The 24676-nt window shown below is 42.7% G+C and overlaps 1 protein-coding gene across 1 annotated transcript in view; it reads left to right on the top strand.

Moving 5' to 3' along the window:
* The window catches only part of LOC126199240 (myrosinase 1-like), an 80083-nt gene that overhangs the window by 33742 nt on the left and 21665 nt on the right, over positions 1-24676 (top strand). The window contains exons 4-7 of the mRNA XM_049936033.1: positions 6422-6544; positions 6618-6798; positions 14281-14375; positions 20303-20450. Of these exons, the coding sequence (XP_049791990.1) occupies positions 6422-6544; positions 6618-6798; positions 14281-14375; positions 20303-20450 (547 nt within the window). The remainder of the gene's footprint in view (positions 1-6421; positions 6545-6617; positions 6799-14280; positions 14376-20302; positions 20451-24676) is intronic.

Raw genomic sequence — 24676 nt, 5'->3', positions numbered from 1 at the left:
GTCACCTTTGTGCTCATACGGCAAAGACTACCAAATCCACCGATTAGTCCCTCAACCGTTAGGGGTAAAACCCAATGGGACTCGGGGCAAGTAAGGCTAGCAACCTGCTTCCCTGGTACTTTAAATATGATGCTGGCAACAATCAGAGCAAAATGCCTCGGACCTTTGGAGGTGATGGAGTCCCACCTCTAACTGACAAACCAGCGACTCCTAAGATACGACTTGGCAAACAAATGGTAATGAGATGGGGAGCTATTAATATCAATGGGGGCTACTCTGGGAAGAAGGTAGAGCTGGTAGAGGCTGCAAGTAAGATGGGGCTGGACGTTTTAGCTGTTAGTGACATTCGGGTAAGGGGTGAGAAAGAAGAGGAAGTGGGAGAATACAAGGTCTACCTGTCAGGAGCCAAAGCAGGAATAGCACAATGGGGTGTAGGGCTTTACATCAGGAAAGAAATGGAACCCAGCGTAGTTGCAATAACGTATGTAAACGAACGACTGATGTGGATAGATTTGACAGTGTCTAGCAAGAAAATTAGGATTGTGTCAGTATATTCGCATTGTGAAGGGAGACATCAAGATAAGATGGATAGTTTTTATGAGGCACTCAGTGATGTAGTTGTTAAAGGACAAGGACAGTGTTCTGCTCATGGGTGATTTTAATGCCAGGATTGGAAATCGAACAGAAGGGTATGAAAAGGTTATGGGTAAATTTGGAGAAGATATGGAGGGCAACAGGAACGGGAAACAACTCTTGGATTTCTGTGCCAGTATGGGCTTAGTAATCACAAACTCCTGGTTTAAACATAAGAACATTCACCGGTATACTTGGGAAGGCAGGGGAAACAGATCTGTCATTGACTATATAATAACAGATCAGGAATTCAGGAAGGCTGCGAGGGACACACGTGTATTCAGGGGATTCTTTGATGACACTGATCATTATTTAATCTGCAGTGAAATTGGGATTGTGAGGCCGAAAGTGCAGGAGGTCAGGTCCATATGTAGGAGGATAAGAGTGGAGAAACTTCAGGATAAGGAAATTAGGCATAAGTACATAACAGCGATATCAGAAAGGTACCAGTTAGTTGAATGTAGTCAATTACAGTCATTGGAAAAGGAATGGACAAGGTACAGGGGCACAGCACTAGAAGTGGCTAAAGAATGTCTTGGAACAGTAGTGTGTAAAAGTAGGATGAAGCAAACAGCTTGGTGGAATGAAACAGTCAAGGCAGCCTGTAAAAGGAAAAAGAAGGCGTATCAAAAATGGCTATATACTAGAACTCAGGTAGACAGAGAAAGTTATGTTGAAAAAAGAAACAAAGCCAAACAGATAATTGCAGCATCCAAGAAGAAATCTTGGGAAGACTTTGGAAACAGGTTGGAGACTATGGGTCAAGCTGCTGGAAAACCATTCTGGAGTGTAATTAGCGGTCTTCGAAAGGGAGGTAAGAAGGAAATGACAAGTATTTTGGACATGCCAGGAAAACTGCTGGTGAATCCTGTGGATGCCTTGGGCAGATGGAGGGAATATTGTTGAAGAGTTGCTCAATGTAGGTGAAAATACGATCAGTAACGTTTCAGATTTCGAGGTAGAATGGGATAGGAATGATGATGGAAATAGGATCACATTTGAGGAAGTGGAGAAAATGGTCAATAGATTGCAGTTCAATAAAGCAACTGGGGTGGATGAAATTAAGTCGGAACTCATCAAATACAGTGGAATGTCAGGTCTTAAATGGCTACACAGGATAATTGAAATGGCGTGGGATTCGGGACAGGTTCCATCAGACTGGACAAAAGCAGTAATCACACCAATCTTTAAACATGGAAACAGAAAAGATTGTAACAACTACAGAGGTATCTCTTTAATCAGCGTTGTGGGTAAAATCTTCTCAGGTATTGTTGAAAGGAAAGTGCGAGTATTAGTTGAGGACCAATTGGATGAAAATCAGTGTCGGTTGAGGCCTCTTAGAGGTTGTCAGGACAAGATCTTTAGCTTTCGGCAAATAATGGAGAAGTGTTATGAGTGGAACAGGGAATTGTATCTATGCTTTATAGATCTAGAAAAGGCATATGACCGGGTTCCTAGGAGGAATTTATTGTCTGTTCTACGATATTATGGAATAGGAGGCAAACGTTTGCAAGCTATTAAAGGTCTTTACATGGATAGTCAGGCAGCAGTTAGAGTTGACGGTAAATTGAGTTCATGGTTCAGAGTAGTTTCAGGGGTAAGATAAGGCTGCAACCTGTCTCCACTGCTGTTCATACTATTTATGGATCATATGTTGAAAACAATAGACTGGCTGGGTGAGATTAAGATATGTGAACACAAAATAAGCAGTCTTGCATATGCGGATGACTTAGTTGTGATGGCAGATTCGATTGAAAGTTTGCAAAGTAATATTTCAGAGTTAGATCAGAAATGTAAGGACTATGGTATGAAGGTTAGCATCTCCAAAACGAAAGTAATGTCAGTGGGAAAGAAATATAAACGGATTGAGTGCCAAATAGGAGGAACAAAGTTAGAACAGGTGGACGGATTCAAGTACTTAGGATGCACATTCTCACAGGATGGCAACATAGTGAAAGAACTGGAAGCGAGGTGTAGCAAAGCTAATGCAGTGAGCGCTCAGCTACGATCTACTCTCTTCTGCAAGAAGGAAGTCAGTACCAAGACTAAGTTATCTGTGCACTGTTCAATCTTTCGACCAACTTTGTTGTATGGGAGCGAAAGCTGGGTGGATTCAGGTTACCTTATCAACAAAGTTGAGGTTACGGATATGAAAGTAGGTAGGATGATTGCAGGTACTAGTAGATGGGAACAATGGCAGGAGGGTGTCCACAATGAGGAAATCAAAGAAAAACTGGGAATGAACTCTATAGATGTAGCAGTCAGGGCGAACAGGCTTAGATGGTGGGGTCATGCTACACGCATGGGAGAAGCAAGGTTACCCAAAAGACTCATGGGTTCAGCAGTAGAGGGTAGGAGGAGTCGGGGCAGACCAAGGAGAAGGTACCTGGATTCGGTTAAGAATGATTTTGAAGTAATAGGTTTAACATCAGAAGATGCACCAATGTTAGCACTGAATAGAGGATCATGGACGAATTTTATAAGGGGGCTATGCTCCAGACTGAACGCTGAAAGGCATAATCAGTCTTAAAAGATGATGATGATGATGATGATGATGATGGTGATGATGATGCTGTACAAACAGCTATTCACATATCCTTCATTATGAATTACATTGATGGGAAGGGTATGTGTTCAAATAAAGTCCACTGCAACAGATGAGGTCTGCGTTCTAACAGCAACAACTGTCTTGAGATCAACGCAAAAGAATAGATCAGGATACGAGGAACCTGTAACATGTACCATAAAATATATAAAAAGGACGTATTACCGACTCCTTTTTCCGCGTCAAGGTCTTTCCTTTCCATATTTTTGGCGCAGGACGTATTGACCAAAGCAGGAAATGTCTAGTAAACATCGGTCTAAAACGCATACTTTACGAGCTATGAGCACTTGCTCCTCGTCGTTAGTATGAACCGACTCTACTCCTGAACAAGTGCCCATAGTTCTCATAATTCTCTAGGTAAGCAGTTTAGAGCCCTTGTTTACTAGACATTTATTCTTTTTGTGTAAGGAATCTGTCCCTAAAGTTTATTGGCGTTTTCTTAGGACGCCATATACATTATGTTCACCTACCTAAATGCCGGTATGTCCACCTTTGGGACGCATAAAAACGGCGACGCCTCGTGGCATGGAAGAAGTTGCCACCACATCTGCACACACAACACTTAATTCCCGTGAGAGGGGCTAGGAGTCCTCATGTCACATTCAATCACATCCCAGATGTGTTCAATCGGGTTCACATCTGACGAGTTGGGGGCCCAGCAGATCAACTAGAACCCGCCACTGTGTTCTCCGAATGACTCCACCAAACGCCTGGTCTTGTGGCAGGAGAATTATCCTGTTGAAAAATGGCACTGCCGTCGGGAAACATGATCGCCATGAAGGACTGTAGTGGTCTACAACCATTGTACGATACTCCTTGGCCGTCATGGTGCCTTGCACGAGCTCCACTACACCAGTGAATGCTCACATCAGTGTTTACCGGAGCGTAATGGAGCCGCCATCAGCTTGTCTCCGTTCCGCAGTACAGGTGTCGAGGAGCTGTACCCCTGGAAGACGACGGATTCGCGCCCCCGAATCGGCATGATGAAGAAGACCGTGCAGCGTTCTGCCACTGTGCCGAGACCAGTCTCGGTGATGTGCACATTTCAGTCGCAGTTACTGATGTCGTGGTGTTAACATTGGCACATGCATCGATCGTCGGCTGCGGAGCCCTATCGTCAGGTGTGTTCGCTGCACTGTGTGGTCAGACACTCTTGTACTCTGCCCAGAATTAATGTCCGGTGTTAGTTCCGCCACAGTTCGCCGCCTGACTCATTTCATCTGTAATGAGTAGTGGCCGCCCAACCTCTAGACATGGTTTCACCTTGGTTTTGCTACGTGTTGACATTCACCACAGCACTCCTCGAACACCCGAAAGGTCTTTCCATCAGAGTATGTCCTCGGTGAACCTCAGACAGATAGCGCCCCTGACTACCAATCTATTCTGTGAGCCGCGCAGGGTAGCCGCGCGGTCTGAGGCGCTTTGGCCTCCTTCGAAGGTTTGAGTCCCCCTTCGGGCATGGGTGTATGTGTTGTCCTTAGCGTAAGTTAGTTTAAGTTAGATTAACTAGTGTGTAAGCCTACGGACCGATGACTTCAGCAGTTTGCTCCCATAGGAACTTACCACAAATTTCCAATTTCCATTCGTGAAAACGATATATCAATAGCACTTTCCAAATCCGTAATATCTGCGGTACAAGTTTTATGTGAGACATCAAATATATAGGGTGTATCACATAAATTTGCCACGTCATAGGATATTTCTGAAATGAAACAAAATGTGAAAAATGCAGTTGGCCAGGGATGCAACAATGTTAGGGACTCTTATAGTAGTCAGGAACACAGTCTCTACAAGTAAACAAATATCATTTTCAACACGAAAGTCATGCTTTTTTAAATGGTACATGTACATTTTTTCTACCAAAATGAAAATCAGTGTGTGCTGTGCGTACTGTAAGACCTCCGGTACACACACCATCAGATTATCTGACTCGTCGCTCTAACGAAGTAGGTGTGTGTCAGCAATATGTCTCGTGGTCTTATCGTGTTTATCTTTTGTCGTTAGGTCAGATGACAGAAATGCCACTTGCACGCTTAGAGTAGCAGATTGACGGTGACCAACTTTAAACAGAACTTGATTAATTTTCACACACATTTATTAAAATAATAACAAGCATAAAATTACTTGATTCTGGATGCTATTTACAATTGACAATCTGAAGTTCCTTTGGTCTTGGTACGTTAATCTTATTCTCACATATCTCGGATACTTGACAAAGTGTCTATACATTTATCTTCATGGCTATGTACAGGAATATGACAATCTTATTAGGCGCAGACTGAAACTTGACTATAGACTGGTGCAGACTAATGTAGACTGGTACAGACAGGTGCAGATAAATGCAGACTATTGCAGACTGACTGATCGGAGGTCTGTACACTCGTTATAATACCTCGCGCGTTCATGTATCACTGCGCGAGTGTGATCCGCGAGGAGAAAAGGTTCTACGTTAGCAGCAATCTCATTGGCTGCGTTACATATTAATACGCGGATCGGCGGAAGCAGAATTTGGTCCGTCTCTATGACAGCGCCATCTCGTAGTGCGGAGACGGACGAGCGCTGCGCCTGCGCTGTTGTGCTTAGCGGGTCGCGCTCTAGTGGGAAAGCTGTGTACGCGCTGACTATGCGGAACTATGTACACAACACAGAGGTACAGTTAGTAGTCATTTCAAACTTGCTTTCAGTGCTCTAAACCTTATATCTTGTGAAATACTTTAAATAATGGAAGCGATGACACTGTTTCTGTCGTGGTGCTGCATATCACGGCAGAAACTGATGTGCCATTACCATCCTTTAAAGTCTATGTATTTCAGGAGGTACGAGGTTTCCAACAGTGAAACAAGTCCGTCATCACTACCTGCACCTCTGGTTTTCAATTCCTCAGAAGTATACTTGTGCCCTTTAAAAAAACCTAATTTTGCGTTGAAAGTGGTATTTGAAACATTTATGGATTGTGCATGTCTGCCCATTGCAGGAGCCTCTGGCATAGATGCATCGAAATACAGAGAGAGAGAATAACTGTTACATTAACTGTGTTCGTAAATTACGGGATTGGACGTGGTCGTTAATGCAGAACAGAGACAGTGCTAACATCTCAGAAATGAAATTACATTTATAAAACTGACAATTGACTGTGAAGGGAGATTACTACCTGGTACATGGAGAAACGTACTTTTGCTACAGGTGACGATGTACCACTGGGACCTTCCCCAAGCGCTGCAGTACCTCGGTGGGTGGGTTAACGAGATCATGGTCGACTACTTCGCGGACTACGCCAAGCTGCTCTTCGACAATTACGGAGACAGGGTAAGTTCCCGTGAGGCAGCGCTCGTAGCCCACCTGCGGCGCCCTCAGCTCACGAGTGTCTCTGGGTGGGCAGGTGAAGTGGTGGATCACGTTCAACGAGCCCGTCATCATCGTCTGGGGCTACGCCATCCCCGGCATGCCGCCCGGCCTTCCGGCGACGGGCGTCGGCGACTACCTGGCGACGCACACGCTGGTCAAGGCGCACGCGCGCGTCTGGCACCTCTACGACGAGCAGTACAGGGCGACACAGAACGGTTCGTCCACTTTGCTTTAAACCTGTCTTCGGTTTCCACGTGGGTGTGTGTGAAGTGACTGCAAACAAAACTGATACTGATAGTTTGTTCCTTCTTGATCAAATCCGGTATGCTGAATGCTGTGCGTACATGTGTCAATACATCTTCATATGTGTGCAAGTCACTTTGTGAGTGTGTGGAAGGAGGATCGGTCAACTCACCTCGTGTCTCCCTGTGGGTGCATTCTTCCACTTCTTTTACTGACTTTCTTGACTGTAAATACGTGTTATTCCCACATCAGCATTTCTTGTTTCTCACGATCACACTTGATTTTACGGACTCATTTTCTCTACCACACTTCTCAGTTTTGAATGTTTTATTCGATTAAATTTACGATTCACTGTGAGCACCTGTTGCAAACAATTCGAATTTGCCCCAGGGCTTGTGCGGTGTCTCACATATGCAACTTTATTCAAAATAATTGATGCCGTTGCAGATACATTTACATAAGACAATCTTTCTGATAGCCTGATATGCTAGAAAACTTGGGCACATCTGCACTTAACGCTTTTCTCCGGTTTGGAGAAATATCGCTGTTCAAATGTCAGCAGTATCCAGGTAAACAACATCCCAGTCTTATTCTCAATAGTTCTCTCGGCTAGGAATTTTTTAACTTGTTTCTCTCTTTCATCTCTTGTTTGCTATGCTCTCTCCAAACTTCTATCAACATTGCCGGGCGGTGTGGCCGTGCGGTTCTAAGCGCTTCAGTTTGAAACCGCGTGACCGCTACGGTCGCAGGTTCGAATCCTGCCTCGGGCATGTATGTGTGTGATGTACTTAGGTTAGTTAGGTTTAAGTAGTTCTAAGTTCTAGGGGACTGATGACCTCAGAAGTTTAGTCCCACAGTGCTCAGAGCCAATTTAAAACAAAACTTCTATCAACATTAACTCGTCCACCGACTATTTCTTTCTCCTGTTAATAACCACAACTAATTGATGCCCCAGTATTAATTGTTATCTGAACACTACTATATTTACTTATATAGCCATGTTTTTATTAGTTTATATTGAATTATCTATAGTGGGATATGTAATTTTAACAGAACTTTGTCAAAATTATGATATTTAATATTCGTATTATCTTACTTAACTGGTTTCATAGCAGCCCTCTCTTTTTTATTTATTTTTTGTTGTTTTACCTATTATTGAGTTTCTACTATCTATGTTGTTTCACACATTATTTTTCTGTTTCTGCCAATTTTGTTCTTTTGATCACAAAAGAAAATTTTTTGTTGTCCAATATCCTTCCCCTGCAGTTCTTTTTTGAGCTCTGATCCCAAGTTCTGCTGATCCCTCCATCCATGAGACCAAACAATGGATGTTTGTTTTCACAATCATTTCATTTCCATTTTCTATTTATATCCAAAATAGATTTACCTTTCCTCTCACAATTTTTTCGTATACGTTTCAATTAAATATAGGTTTTTTCTTTACCTTATACCTATTATTTTTAAACCGTATTTTATATATCTCTTATCTCTCTGGCTTATACCTCGTTATACATTGAAGCACACACAGTATAATGACCCATATTTGTCTTTCAAAAGGTACATTTGTCGTTATGGATACTTTTAGTTAAAGCACTGCTGAATTTAGCTGAGTCAAGCCGTCGTTCTGCTGCAACGTTTTCCAGATAGTTTCCTACTTGTCAACTTCAGGTAGAGTGTCGGGTTCGTGTCCTCTCTGTGTCTTATAGATGCTGGACCGCAGGCTCCTCTGCCTCGTCTTCGACGGCAGCGGCAATCACGCGCCTCCGGTAGGGGAGTTGCGGTCCACGGGGCGGGATTGGGGGGGGGGGGGGAGTGGACGTCGCGGCCGGTGATGGTGGGGGCTTCCTGCGTCCTGGCCCTGCCTTCGCCGGTTTCGCATTCGAGCGTTCTTGTCGTATTTCTGTTATCGACTCATACCACGCTGTGCTAAGTTGGAAACCGCTATCTCGGTTGACAAGATTATAGTGGACTCGTATCTACACAGCCTCTTTAAAAACCGAATCCCAGAACCCGCTCGCCCTGCATACCAGCTTTGTTTGTTCGAGATCAAACATATGGTTTTCGTTGAGACTGTATTCCGCCACTGCAGGTTTCTCCGTTTGGCCTGGGTGAACGCACCTAACGTGTTCTGGGCAGCACTGCGATCCACATCACTGAGTCTGACCGAAGTACTGTTTGCCACACTCGCAGCTGATGCTGTAGACTCCAGCTGTCTGTATCCCTAATTTGTCCTTCACTGAGCCCAGCATATTCTTGACTTTGACTGATGAGCGACAGATGGTTTTAATGTGCTCTTTTCTAATATCCTGGCAATCTTTGCCGTGGGCGGTCCAGCATACGGAGGGAACGCCAAGCGCTTACTGTCTTCGTCGCTTACGTCTTCTCTCGTCTTCTTGCTCAGTTGGAAAGCGCGTCTTATCTGCGTCTCAGCATAGCCGTTCCTGCGAAACATTTTTCTTCATGTTCTGCACTTCGGAAACCAGATTCTCCTTGTCGCATATGTCTCGTGCTTTTTGCAGCAGTGTGATGAGCACGGATTTGTGTCGTGTGGGATGGTGGCAGCTATTGGCGTTAAGGTACAGGTAGGTTTGTCTTCTTCCTCTAAACAGAATGGGCTAACGTGCCATCAGTCTCCTTCTTTATCATAATATCGAGGAAAAACTGACATCCGTTTTGTTCCACCTCCATGGTGAATTTAATATTGTAATGTATGCCGTTGAGGCAGTTAAGAAATGCCATGCGGCAAAATCACGAACGTTTCGTCCATATAGCGGTAGAACACCTTCGGTTTCAGACGCGTCGTTTCGAGAGCCGTTTTTTCGAAGTATTCCATGTATAGGTTTACGATACATGGCGGCAGGGGGGACCCATGGCTATTACGTCTAACGGTTGGTAGAATTTGCCTCTGACCACGATGTCATCTTTGTCCAGACGTCTCTTGAAGTATCTTCACAAAATCTGTCGAGTTTTTGACATGATGGGGACAATGACCCACGAGAGGCTTCAATAACTGCGCCACGTGTTTGGCAATTCCGTAAGTTGGTGAATTTATTGTGTCCGCTATTGGACGTAGTGGAACTCTCTTCTTGTATATATCTGGAAGTCCGTACAAGTGTGACGATATCATAGCTGTGGGATACAGCCTTCTAACCATATCCTTGTCCATTCCTGAGTTGTTTAGCAGCTGATGTAGGGCCCTTTGTAACCTCCCAACAGAAAAAAATAGGTATAACGTTCACATTTAGCGTAATCTCCCAACAGTTTATTAGTCCGTAACCTCACAATAACAACGTGACTAACCTCTCAATAAAATTGTGGCTCACTTATAACCTTTCAATAATTGACTGTGTATTTAAACTGGTAAATTTTGGACACAGCAGTGCTGCGTCATGGCCCTGAAAGATCATACTGAAGAAATTGAAAATACTTACCTAAATAAGGTTGCCGGATAACGCGTATATATCTGCTCCTATAAGAAATTTTTCTGGCACAGCTCAGTGCAGTGTTGGCCGATAGATTTCTCATGCATAAAAAGAAACAACTGATTTTTCTTTACAGTAATCGCGATGACCATGGATTGGAGAAATTAGTAAATTCTTTAAATTGAGATGCATGATTGTCAAAAGTTAATTTTTAAAAGAAAGATTATTATCAAGAGATTTTTTAAACATTTTCATGGGACTTGATATGACAATAGTATACATGCGCGAGGCTGCTTTTACCTTATACTACAACGCTCAGGCACCGCCATCGCTCCCCACGACCGGCCCAGCCAACTCGATACACCAGGCTGCTAGCTACTGCTTACTCCTACTGACACACAGTTCCTACTGCAGCCAACAGTGCTCTCTGGTCTGAGATTCTCTTACAGCTTACATATTGCAGGCTGCGCGTGAGCAATCCATCGAAATTACATCTGCTCTTCACTTGTTTGTAGGCTGGATTCTGTAGAAGGATCTCAGTCTTCTGCCAGTAGTCAACTGATCGTAGCAGTACCGTCACATTGCCTTTGTCTGCCGCCAGGACGACCGTATCTTCGTCTTCTCGCAGGTCGCGTATCGCTCCGCATTCAGTCGTGGAGATACTGATTTTCGGCAGGAAATGACACGAACGCGACACTTCGCCTGAAGATGACAAGCAGAAAATTTCTTGAAACTTTGTTGCAGAACGACGCTTTGACTCAGCTGATAACGCGAGAAGATTCGCGGAGAAAGTCTAAATTATGACATTGCTCAAATGTTTACGATGTATTTCTAATAGAGGCGCTTTCCCATTTGACCTATTTTTCCTATAGTGGGTTGCAGAAACAGTCTGAAAGGCTTGTAAGGCTATTGCATGGTAGGCTTCTACTGAGAAATAATTGTTAAGAAAAAAAGTGTATACGTTGAACTGTTTCCGAGCTACAGTACCTTGAGTTGAAAATAGTCAATCAGGTTGTTGGGCACGAAAATTCAGGTGGAGCGCCAGATACAAGTAGTGTCATATACACTTAGCGTAGATGATAGCGCGCAAGACTGCTCAGCCTTTCCCTTGGGTTCGATCTTTGTTACCGTACCAAGTTCAGTTCTTGTGTCGTTCTATTTTACGAAAATAAACGGCGAATACGTTTGCTCGCGCAACGGCCTGATTGTCTAATTTCAATGTAAATAAACTCGGAAATGGTGCAACGTATTGAATTTTTTTTTAACTACTATTTCTCGGCACAGCCTACTCTACAACACTCTTACAACCATTTCAGATTTCTTGAAATCTGAATTCCTTTCTAGCTCGAACAGCTAAATTTTAAATTTGGAGATCAAAGTAGTAGATAAAGAATAATAGTTTTACTGGTAAGACTTAAAGAAAGATTTATTTTGTTCTACATGTTGTGTTCAATAGTGTTTTCTGTATGAAGGTTAAAAATTTTATAAATGAAAAAACAAGTCATACTGGAGTACAATTTTGGTAAACATTTTTGGAATACAGTGATCAATAGATTATTATATTTTGACTAAAGTTCAGTCTTGATCACACCATCATTGAAACATAAATGGTGTGATCAAGACTGAACTTTAGTCAAAATATGATACTGGAGTAATATTCCGCGATATTTATTATTTTCCTAACTACTTTTTAACTGTTATGCCAGTGTCAGATACAAACATAAATATGTGAGCAGTAAAATTTTTGTGGAGACAAAGATTTTAAAGTAGTGCAACTACAGAGTATCTCAAATGATTACCAAAGATGGAAAATGTTAATGTTTGGTTTTATATTAAAACAAGAGGGATTACTCCATTAAAATTGTGATGTGAAAATATTTAGTTTGACAAAATATTTAACTTATAAATAATGAACTAAACGAAAACTTGAAATAATTGTTCTGAGAGAAAAAATAAATTGAATAATATGTAGTAAAATTTGGAGACTACGGTCGCAGGTTCGAATCCTGCCTCGGGCATGGATGTGTGTGATGTCCTTAGGTTAGTTAGGTTTAAGTAGTTCTAAGTTCTAGGCAACTGATGACCTCAGAAGTTAAGTCGCATAGTGCTCAGAGCCATTTGAACCATTTTTTTGTCCTTAAAAGGTCCAATCTTGCAAACAGGTACAGCGCAATATGTGGGACTAAACAGGTAAATGAAGCAATTTTTAATAGAGCAAGTGAAACTACCGTAAAATAAAGGAAAAAATTCAGCATTTGAGTACGAGAGGTAATTTAGAAAGTAGTCTCGATGGAGATATACCACATATGAAGCGGTTCCTGATTTCGTCATTTTGGCCACCACATTTTAACACTCTTATTCATTTTTAATCACGTTTTTTTTCACGACGCTTCAGTATGGGCGCCTGAGATATCGAAATTGGTCGCAAAACAAACTAGGGAAGTACATAATTGATAGCGCACAGGAATTCGCCAGGAGTATAAATTTCATCATTTTATGATTTTAATTGTTCTCAGTAGCGTGTAATAGTTTTCTGGGGGTAGACCAATGCCAGCAGTTTATACGCATTGAAGTCAAGATTGGTGTAAGCAAGGTTAGTTGCACAAGCAACCAGTAAAGTTGAAAAATTGTTTCTTCGCATTAATTTTCAAAAATGATATTAAAAAGCCAAACTATCATGCGATGTGGTGCAGTGGTAAGACAATGGATTTCAAATACCTATGCACTAATCCAGATTTAGCTCCTGTGTGATTTCGATAAATCACTTAAGATGGATGCTGGGATGGTTCCTACCGTTCCTCAATCAGATCTTGGGCCCTACCTCTACTGTCTCATCATGAACACTGTCTTAAACTCTAATCTCCCTTTTTTAAAGACACGTTTTAGATTTCAGAGGAATGATGAATCTTAAATCATGCAATAAAACATAACGAATGAAGTACTCATTCTTCAAAGTAACTTTTTGGTCAAATGCACACAATGTGCGGGCTGTCTAACTCGTTTGTGATGTTCAAATGGTTCAAATGGCTCTGAGCACTATTGGACTCAACATCTGTGGTCATCAGTCCCCTAGAACTTAGAGCTACTTAAACCTAACTAACCTAAGGACATCACACACATCCATGCCCGAGGCAGGATTCGAACCTGCGACCGTAGCAGGTTTGTGATGTAAAAATATTTAGTTTGACAAAATATGTAACGTTTTAAATAATGAACTACGTGAAAATTTGAAACAGTTGTTCTGAGAGGAAAAATAAATTTAACAATATGTAATAAAATTCGGAGTCGTGCTCCAAGCAGATCATCACAAACGCCATCGTACCAGTGTTTATTGGGATCCTTGGAAATATTTTAGGTTTATGGTGAATTTTAACAGATGCAGCACATATACACACTGATGTTAGATTGGATGTTGTACACAGAAGTCTTCAGGCATCTCTAAACTCTCAAACAAAGAGCCTAAGGGCTTTATGTCAGATTGTTTTTAATTCAGATATTTTACAAGTACGCTTATACATATAAAAATTGTTGCATAGCTAGATTTGTTATTATGAACATAAAACAAAAACAACTTTAATTTTACCAGTTGTGCCTCTCAAATAGGTACATCTGCCCCGAATCAGACACGTTTAAAACTAATACATAAATTTTAAATATATTTGAGAAATCCGTTCAGTGAATGTTGCTAGTTTCAGAAAAAAATGTCATTCTACTGAGTTAATCACGACTACATTAAGTATTTCCGCCTCTTTTAATAATAATGGCGCTAAGTATAAAGAAATGACCATGGAAATTATTATAAGTGTTTCTTTAAATGTAAATCAGGAACAAATGTAGTTTAGACAGTTCCTCAATCGTTACAGTATCAACTTTGTGTGATCTATTGTTGGAATTGCACATTCAACAACTTGAACGTGGCATAAATGATGTACAATAACTGGTATTATTTTCTGATGCGAAGCTAAACGAATTCACCCAGAAGTAATGTAATAGTTTAATATAAATAACAGTTTTATATCAAATTTGTTTCAGGCTCTGTGGGAATGACATTTAGCAGCTCACAATACGAACCGTATACAAACTCTACTGAAGACGTAGAAGCAACTGAGAGACAAAGACAGTTTAAGGTGAGTCAGCCAAGTGTTTGAGAGAGCTACAAAGTTATTAGCTACCAGTCAAATTGTAATTACACGTGTTTTCATTTTATGACGATGTTCTTCAATGTCCTTCAAATGTTCAAATGTGTGTGAAATCTTATGGAACTTAACTGCTAAGGTCATCAGTCCATAAGCTTACACACTACTTAAGCTAAATTATCCTAACACACACACCCATGCCCGAGGGAGGACTTGAACCTCCGCTGGGACCAGTCGCACAGTTCATGACTGCTGCGCCTTAGACCGCCCGGCTAATCCCGCGCAGCCAATATCCTTCTATTAACGAAAAAAAAAAAAGAAATAGAAAATTGTGGCTATAGACTGGATCTCAATTCCAGTGAACTTGGTGCTACACTAAACTAAAATTATGCTTACCTACCTTTCTTACGGGGCCCAGAAGTCAGCTTTAGAACCGAATTCGTGTAAAAATGGGGTCCGCTTTAACACCCTTTATAGAGAATTCTCTGTTTGACATATTTACGGCACGTCAAGAAACCTCGGGAGACATTAGCCAGAGAAGAAATTTGTTGAATCTAGCATCAACTACAAAACCACATGTGCTATATAGACCACGACTGAGATGCGGTAGCTTCTAATACTCTTGCTTGAGCGAATGTTACTATTTCGACATAGTCTGTGCCCAGCACCGTATCACAAATACTCATGACAGAAAACCAAGAAGTCAGAAGACGGCTTCTCTACCAGTTCCGTGCGACGTTACGGAGCCTGTGGTAAACATAATCCTTACAGACTCGAGCATCAATAGAGCGCAGTAAAAAAACTCCTCTGGCAAGTGGGTCCTTCAAAAAAAAAAACAGTCCAAGATGCAGAGCACTGCAACTGTCATGCGAAAAACCCACTTCACAAGGTTAAAACGATATTATCCATTCACTGACCGCATTGTGTCGCAGCCATATGATCCTCAGTAGTTCAAGGACTCACTCTCGGAAACGATGCAACTGGAGCACACGACGTAGGCGAATTTACTTGGTCTTGTCCTGGATGAGCAAATCAGCCTCTGAATTCATGTTTCACCGTTTAATGTTCACACTCATACAAAACAAACTTCTCGAAACTGTCTTAATTCTGTCTGTTTATTCTACAGTGACTACTGGACCCTAACGCTGCACCTGCGCCCCAATCTTCTCCCACCCCCCACCCCCCTCACCCTAGCTCCCCCCCCCCCCCCCCCCCACTCCCCGAATCCACCGATTTTGTCTCTGCGCCCTCAGCAAGGCGAGAATCCGCAAAGGCGACCGTCACTCGTAACTGTTACATCAGGCCGGCCCTTGTGATGTCCATCGTTACTGCACACACTGCGATTGACACAAAATTAGGCGTTACTAATACTGCCAGATGTAAAATTTAAACGTAACTGTCCCATGGGGTTTACTGTAGATTTGTTTCTCCGTAAAAATTATTAATTTTCACCTCACTGTTTTTCTTCCCTTTCCACTCAGTTCAGAAGGACGAGTTCATTCTCTCCGCTTGTCGGCTATCTTCGCACATACTGCGTCTTATATTTTTAGGAAATCCCAAGTCCATCCACGCCCACGTTCTAGAACATTCTGGGGCGAAAGCGAAATGGTTTTCTAATCATCCCTCTGAATATGACATATGCTGTATTGAATATAATCAAAGTACAGATTACTTGATTCATTTTTAACCATAATAATTGTATATCCGACAACCCCCCCCCCCACCCCCTCAAGGAAAATATCGCATTTCATTCAGGCGTATTGAAAGACTCATCTTAAATTAAAATTTACGTAGTTTTCTGGGATTAGGAATGCTAATGGACACAAAGATTCCAGGTTAGATTAAGTCACAAAAATAGTCTAGTTGCCACGTTCACTTGTTAGAAACTTCTATAGAAGAAACTGAGATGGCGGGATGTTCAACACACCAGCGACTTCCTAAGATCTCATAATTTCATGTTTTATGTTCAACCGTTTTTCCGTTGTCAAATTCCAGCGCCCCATCACAATTAAATTTTCGTCTCACTTAACGAAATCAACTATTTCTTTAATCCCATCATACACTCGTTTAGTCTCTTTAATATCTATGGGGCTAGTAGACACATACACTTGTACCAATGTGATGGGTCTTGGCTTTTATCTTTCTTGGCTATGCATTCGCTATTCCTTTCACAGCACTTCACCGACATTAACACTTTTTTCTTGATTATTTGACCTACAACTCCGTTACACCTATGATCTCTTGTTAATAACCTTCCACCCACCTGGACACGAATCCTGTTCTTGCCACCACACTTCATTAGATACCATTATATCTAACTGCGACATCCAGAATGAGATTTTCACTCTGCAGCGGAGGGTGCACGGATATGAAACTTCCTGGCAGATTGAAACTGTGTGCGGACCGAGACTCGAACTCGGGACCTTTGCCTTTCGCGGGCAAGTGCTCGGCTGTAAATAGCCATCTTTGGTGCATTTTCGTTACAATTCAACAGACTCTTGGCAGTTTTAATCTGCCGGGAAGTTTCATAACAGCGACATATTAGTTTCTATTTTCAACTTCTCCAACCAGTCCTCACGATCAAGGAATCTAAAATTCAACACTTCGACCTTCAGAATACCAGACTTGTTTTATCCAGGTGACATCCTCCTGAGAAGACCCCTCCTAGAAATACGAATGAAGGACATTCCTATCTCCGAAATATTTTAACCAAGAGCAATGTTATCATCACAAAACCTTAATGTAGAGCTGAATATTCACGGAAAACATAATAGCTCTAGTTTCCCCTTCTTTTCAGCTGTTCGCAGCACCAATATAGGAAGACTATGTAGGACAATGTTACAAGGCTACATCAATTTTGATTCCATTAGGAACCGTTGTGCACAGCGACAGTAGATTATATGGAAGAAGAGGCACACAGCAGTCAGTCACAATCCCATTAGTTTTTATTATGCTTTCAGATCTAGATTTCGGCTGTAAATAGCCACCTGCGGTGCATTTTCGATGCAATTCAACAGACTCTTGGCAGTTCATGGCACCGAATGTTCTTGCTCGTGTATAGGCAGATGTCTATTTATAGCCGAAATCTAGATTTGCAGGCATAATAAAAACTAATGGCATTGCGACTGACTGTTGTATACCTTTCCTTCCACAAGACCACGCCAGTCAATCATCCAGACTGTTGCCCCTGCAACTATGAAAAGGCTGCTGCCTCTCTTCAGCAACCACAGGTTAGTTCGTCGTCTCCACAGATGTCCTTCCGATGTGGTTACTTACACGCTACACTCAGTTGCATTTTGCTGTTTATTCTTCAGTATTAAACTATTTAAATGTGCCATAGCCTCCCACCTATCTGCGAATACTATTGTCAACGATATGATTATAATGGATTTAGAATGTCTGTTGGAACATCCCTTTTCATATAAATTTTGGACACGAACTCTTTCATATTTAAGAACTGGATATTGTATCACAGACGCAGTCCTTGACTGTTCAGAGATGTCACTAAACCCGCCCAAAGATGCAAAAAACCATACATGAGTGGGTCCGACAGCCGATCAGTTCCAGTCATTCCACCAGGAAGGAGGTACGCGGCTCGTATTGTCTGCAGTTCAACCTGCCTAGACGGTCAATACCGCCGTTCGATCGCGTCCGCATTGTTACTTTCTGCAAGGAAGGGCTCTCAACAAGGGAACTGTCCAGGCGTCTCGGAGTGAACCAAAGCTATGTTGTTCGGACATGGAGGAGACCAGAGAGACAGAAACTGTCGATGACATGCCTCGCTCAGGCCGCCGAAGGGTTACTACTACAGTGAATGACCCCTACCTACGGATTATGGCTCGGAGGAACCCCGACAGCAACGCCACCATGTTGAATAATGATTTTAGTGCAGCCACAGGACGTCGTATTCCGACTCAAACAATGCGCAGTAGGCTGCATGATGCTTCACTCCCGACGTCCATGGCGAGGTCCATCGTTGCAACCACGACACCATGCAGCGCGGTACAGATGGGCCTAACAACATACCGAATCGACCGCTCAGATTTGGCATCACGTTCTCTTCACCGATGAGTGTCGCATATACCTTCAACCAGACAATCGTTAGAGACGTGTTTGGAGCCAACCCGGCCAGGCTGAACGCCTTAGACGCATTGTCCAGTGAGTGCAGCAAGATAGAGGTTCCCTGTTGTTTTGGGGTGGCGTTATATGGGCCGACTTATGCCGCTGGTGGTCATGGAAGCCGTCGTAACGGCTCTACGATACATGAATGCCATCCTCCGACTGATAGCGCAACCATATCGGCAGCATATTGGCGAGACATTCGTCTTCTTGGACGACAATTGGCGACCCATCGTGATCATCTTGTGAATGACTTCCTTCAGGATAACGACATCGCTCGACCAGAGTATCCAGCATGTTATCCAGGGATGAACATTATTGAACATGCCTGGGATAGCTTGGAAAGGGCTGTTTATGGACGACGTGACCCACCAATCACTCTGAGGGATCTACACCGAATCGCCGTTGAGCAGTGGAACAATCTGGAACAACAGTAAACTAAAACGTCGTGCATGATGCAGCAGTTTTTCAAGCATCTCAGTGTTTATGACGTCATACCTCCTCAACTATGTCTCGTACAATGAAGTACATTACTGGCCATTAAAATTGTTACACCAAGAAGAAATGCAGATGATAAACGGGTATTCATTGGACAAATATATTATACTAGAACTGACATGTGATTACATTTTCACGCAATTTGGGAGCATTGATCCTGAGAAATCAGTACCCAGAACAACCACCTCTGGCCGCAATAACGGCCTTGATACGCCTGGGCATTGAGTCAAACAGAGCTTGGACGGCGTGTACAGGTACAGATGCCCATGCAGCTTCAAGAGTAGTGACTGGCGTGTTGTGGCGAGCCAGTTGCTCGGCCACCATTGGCCAGACGTTTTCAATTGGTGAGAGATCTGGAGAATGCTGGCCTGGGCAGCAGTCGAACATTTCTGTATCCAGAAAGGCCCGTACAGGACCTGCAACATGCGGTCGTGCATTATCCTGCTGAAATGTAGGGTTTCGCAGGGATCGAATGAAGGGTAGAGCCACGGGTCGTAACCCATCTGAAATGTAGCGTCCACTGTTCAAAGTGCCGTCAATGCCCATACCATCACGCCGGCTGATACGCCAGTATGGCGATGACGAATACCGGCTTCCAATGTGTTTCACCGCGATGACGCCAAACACGGATGCGACCATCATGATGCTGTAAACAGAACCTGCATTCATCCGAAAAAATGACGTTTTGCCATTCGTGCACCCAGGTTCGTCGTTGAGTACACCATCACAGGCGCTCCTGTCTGTGATGCAGCGTCAAGGGTAACCGCAACCATGGTCTCCGAGCTGACAGTCCATCCTGCTGCAAACGTCGTCGAACTGTTCGTCCAGATGGTTGTTGTCTTGCAAACATCCCCATCTGTTGACTCACGGATCGAGACGTGGCTGCACGATCCGTTAGAGCCATGCGGATAAGATAGCTGTCATCTCGACTGCTCCTGTACGAGTGCCTTGATGAACTTGTGGATAGTATACCACGACGAATACAGGCATGCATTAATGCACATGACATGCCACTGGATATTAGAGGAACCGGTGTGTACAGCAGTCTAGACCTCTGAAGGTCTCGCTGCATGGTGGCACAACAGGAATTGTGTGGTTTTCATGAGCAATAAAAAGGGCTGAAATGATGTTTATGTTGATCTCTGTTCCAATTTTCTGTACAGGTTCCGGAAATCTCGGAATCCAAGAGAGGCAAAACTGTTTTTGATGTGTGTATTTCTAGAATGTATGGTAGATATTAGTATGCACATCGATATATTTTTGTGCGAAAAAATTAAAACGTAGCATTTTTTGCTGATTAGGTTGGGATTTTCGCCCACCCTATCTACAGTCAGGAGGGTGACTACCCTGCAGTAGTGCGGGAAAGGGTGGACAACAACAGCAAAGTAGAAGGACTAGCGCGCTCAAGGCTGCCAAAATTCACGCAAGAGGAAATCGAATACATTAGAGGTGAGTGATAACTGTGTTATTCGAGATACTGTGGCGTTCTCAGCAGCTGCATTGCGGTTGAAAGAAATTTCGAAGAAGGGCATTATGAGAAAAGTATATCCATGATCATAAAATTGGCAGAATAGGTTTTCGTTCATTATTTTACAAGGCATGTGAATGAATTTAGTCTGCATTTATTCGCCATTTGCACCTAAAAATCTTAATATATTCTTCAAACGCGATAGCCATCCCTCTTAACAAAAATACTTATAATTAAATGTTGTAATAATTATCCGTAATCCACGTTTCTGTTTATATGAACCGCATAGTGATACATTTTTTTGAGTAGGTGCAGGTGTGTAGAGGAGCTGCATTACTTGACCCTATATGTTGTCTTGCTATATCTGTACAGGAAATTTCGACAAAGATCTTAAAGCTGCCGATGTATTACCGATAGCGTCTTTGTAATACTTATTTCATTTAAATGAAGCAGCTGTGCGTTGAATCCATCAATATAATTAATTATGTGAGAAACTATCTCTGCATTCGATCTTAACTGCTTCATAACAATATTATTCAGTCGTCAGAATTTTCCGATTATGTTTTACTACGTTCTGAATGCCTGGGTGGCTAGAGCGGGGGGGGATTGTGGTTGGGATGCGAGAATACGTGAGCCTTTAAACCGCTCCAACATCTTGAATTGAGACTCTTCTTCGACAGAACCTGTACCATGCACTCTGATCTTTGAACAATGCTTGATCTCTCCTGCCGGCTGCAATAACCGCAACCCACTGATAACCCTTTACAGGGCGGTCACAAACTGTGTGAGAAGCTTGTAAGGGTGTTGTAGAGTAAGATGTGCTGAGAAAAAATTGTTAAGAACTAAATTCGATACGTTGCGCTTTTTTCTAGTTAATTAGCACTGATCCTTCCTATTTCATTTCACGTGTAATAGTCATGTGCGAGTACCAATGTTCATACTTTTCGCGACCAGCTATGGGGAAATGCAATTTGCATCCTACGATTCTTATATCAGTCCAGACTTCACTTCCAGGTTTCATTCTACTGCCTTCTAAGTCTGAAAAGATTATTGATGGTGAAAATTTCAGACCTAGATCATTACATTTATCGACAACTGTTTGAAAGGCAAACTGAGTTTTCTTTGTCCTTCAACAAAGGAGAAGACCAATGGAATATAATCTCCGTTAACTAGCCTGATTAGTGTAAACAGCTGACAACGAAACTTTGTGCAATGCTAGAATGTTCTATCAACGTATAATGCAGCAATGATAAAGTATTTTAACTTTTTCAGATTCACAAAATATTACAACATTCTTCCTGGAATTATTTTCTAGCAAGAAATTTGTCCCCTTTGTAGTTTCCACATTTAGTGTGTTGATAACATTATGAACTCCTTCAACATTCGTCGGCAATTTCGGCACAATTTTCCGCCTACCTGAGTAAATAAATTTACGAAAGCTGTCGGAATTTCTGTTATTCCTTGCTTATATCCTCCTTTTAAATTAGCTTTCATGGTCTCTCACAAAAAAATCTGCTGTGGCTTTTCTCTTCATCATACGAATTTTTTTTTTTTTTTTTTTTTTTTTGCCTCCGAATTTTGTCGTAAGGAATTTCCGTGTGGCCGAGGTCTTCTTGAATCTGCACGACATCCAGTTTCTTAATAGAAACAGTTTTAATAAGGCTTCTGCAACCCTTAAAGATGCATTTTCATTGCGCTCTATCACTTTTCAACAGTTTTTGAAACCCGAAGGTGTTACCTTCCGGAAGTAATATTTTCCCTCCCATTCTACTTAATGAAACTGCAAACGCGTCGGAACTCACGTCCACTCTAAAAAGATCTGAGACACGAGTCCATAAACCGCTATGAGGCCTCGGGGATGTTACCTGCAGGCCACTATTTTGAGAGGAGTGGGGCCTGTTATCTGCGAACCTATTTGGTTTCGGGAGGTACGACTCCTGCATCCATGTAGCCTACAACGCACGAAGACCCGGTGTTTACCACTGAATACCAGTATTTGAGAATGAAAGCTCTTAATGACTTGCAACACACTTTACGCTTAATTTGAAACGTTTACGAAACGCTTTCTCGCTGACAAGCCCCAAAAATAGAAGAAAGAAAAGAAGTTAATCGCTTATTATATTTTCTCAGTTAATGCAGTAAAACTGCCGCATGAAGGATGACGCTTTAATTTCTTACTTCTGAGCGACTAACTGTATTCACGACGCATTTTTGCAGACAGTTTTCAATTATACCACAAAATGCACCCAAAAAACTACACTACTGGCCATTAAAATTGATACATCATGAAGATGACGTGCTACAGACGCGAAATTTAACCGACAGGATGAGGATGCTGTGATATGCAAATGATTAGCTGTTCAGAGCATTCACACAAGGTTGACGCCGGTGGCGTCACCTACAACGTGCTGACATGAGGAAAGTTGTCAAACAGCAGTTGACCGGCATTGTCTGGTGAAACGTTGTTGTGATGCCTCGTGTAAGGAGGAGAAATACGAACCATCACGTTTCCTACTTTGATAAAGGTCGGATTGTAGCCTATCGCGATTGCGGTTTACCGTATCGCGACACTGCTGCTCGCGTTGGTCGAGATCCAATGACTGTTAGCAGAATATGGAATCGGAGGGTTCAGGAGGGTAATACGGAACGCCATGCTGGATCCCAACGGCCTCGTACAGGAGCAGTCGAGATGACAGCCATCTTATCCGCATGGCTCTAACGGATCGTGCAGCCACGTCTCGATCCGTGAGTCAACAGATGGGGATGTTTGCAAGACAACAACCATCTGGACGAACAGTTCGACGACGTTTGCAGCAGGATGAACTGTCAGCTCGGAGACCATGGTTGCGGTTACCCTTGACGCTGCATCACAGACAGGAGCGCCTGTGATGGTGTACTCAACGACGAACCTGGGTGCACGAATGGCAAAACGTCATTTTTTCGGATGAATGCAGGTTCTGTTTACAGCATCATGATGGTCGCATCCGTGTTTGGCGTCATCGCGGTGAAACACATTGGAAGCCTGTATTCGTCATCGCCATACTGGCGTATCAGCCGGCGTGATGGTATGGGCATTGACGGCACTTTGAACAGTGGACGCTACATTTCAGATGGGTTACGACCCGTGGCCCTACCCTTCATTCGATCCCTGCGAAACCCTACATTTCAGCAGGATAATGCACGACCGCATGTTGCAGGTCCTGTACGGGCCTTTCTGGATACAGAAATGTTCGACTGCTGCCCAGGCCAGCATTCTCCAGATCTCTCACCAATTGAAAACGTCTGGCCAATGGTGGCCGAGCAACTGGCTCGCCACAACACGCCAGTCACTACTCTTGAAGCTGCATGGGCATCTGTACCTGTACACGCCGTCCAAGCTCTGTTTGACTCAATGCCCAGGCGTATCAAGTCCGTTATTGCGGCCAGAGGTGGTTGTTCTGGGTACTGATTTCTCAGGATCAATGCTCCCAAATTGCGTGAAAATGTAATCACATGTCAGTTCTAGTATAATATATTTGTCCAATGAATACCCGTTTATCATCTGCATTTCTTCTTGGTGCAACAATTTTAATGGCCAGTAATGTACTTCATTGTACGAGACATAGTTGAGGAGGTATGACGTCATAAACACTGAGATGCTTGAAAAACTGCTGCATCATGCACGACGTTTTAGTTTACTGCTTCTTTACTAGTAACTGCATTTACAACACATTTCACAGGCAGTAGCCACAAATACCACACGATGTACCTGTGAAGTTACATCATTGTGCAGCATACAGTTCAGGAGACATGACATCTCAAACATGAAGCTGCGTGAAACTGAAACTGCAGGGTGAAATTCACGGGAGATACAAGTGAAATATGTGCACAAATAGGTGTGAAATATGTTAAATATATGTGCAATATATCTGACATGTGCCTACGCAAGTAAAGCGATCGGTAAAAAGTCCATCTTAAACCACTGGAACGATTTCAACTAAATTTGTATATTTGGTACACATATTATTGGTCAAATTGCGTGTTTATGGAATATCGTCTTAGTTACGCGACTGGCTTCCTGATTTCCTGTTAGAGAGATCATAGGAGATCACAGTTCGTAGTAATTGACGAAAAGTCTTCGAGTAAAACAAAAGTGAGCTCTGACGTTCCCCAAGGTAGTGTTACAGGCCCTCTGCTGTTCCTTATCAATAAAAATGATTTAGGAGGC

The sequence above is a fragment of the Schistocerca nitens genome, chromosome 8, assembly GCF_023898315.1.
Source record: "Schistocerca nitens isolate TAMUIC-IGC-003100 chromosome 8, iqSchNite1.1, whole genome shotgun sequence".
NCBI lineage: Eukaryota > Metazoa > Arthropoda > Insecta > Orthoptera > Acrididae > Schistocerca > Schistocerca nitens.
This window is presented reverse-complemented; position numbering and strand designations above follow the sequence as displayed.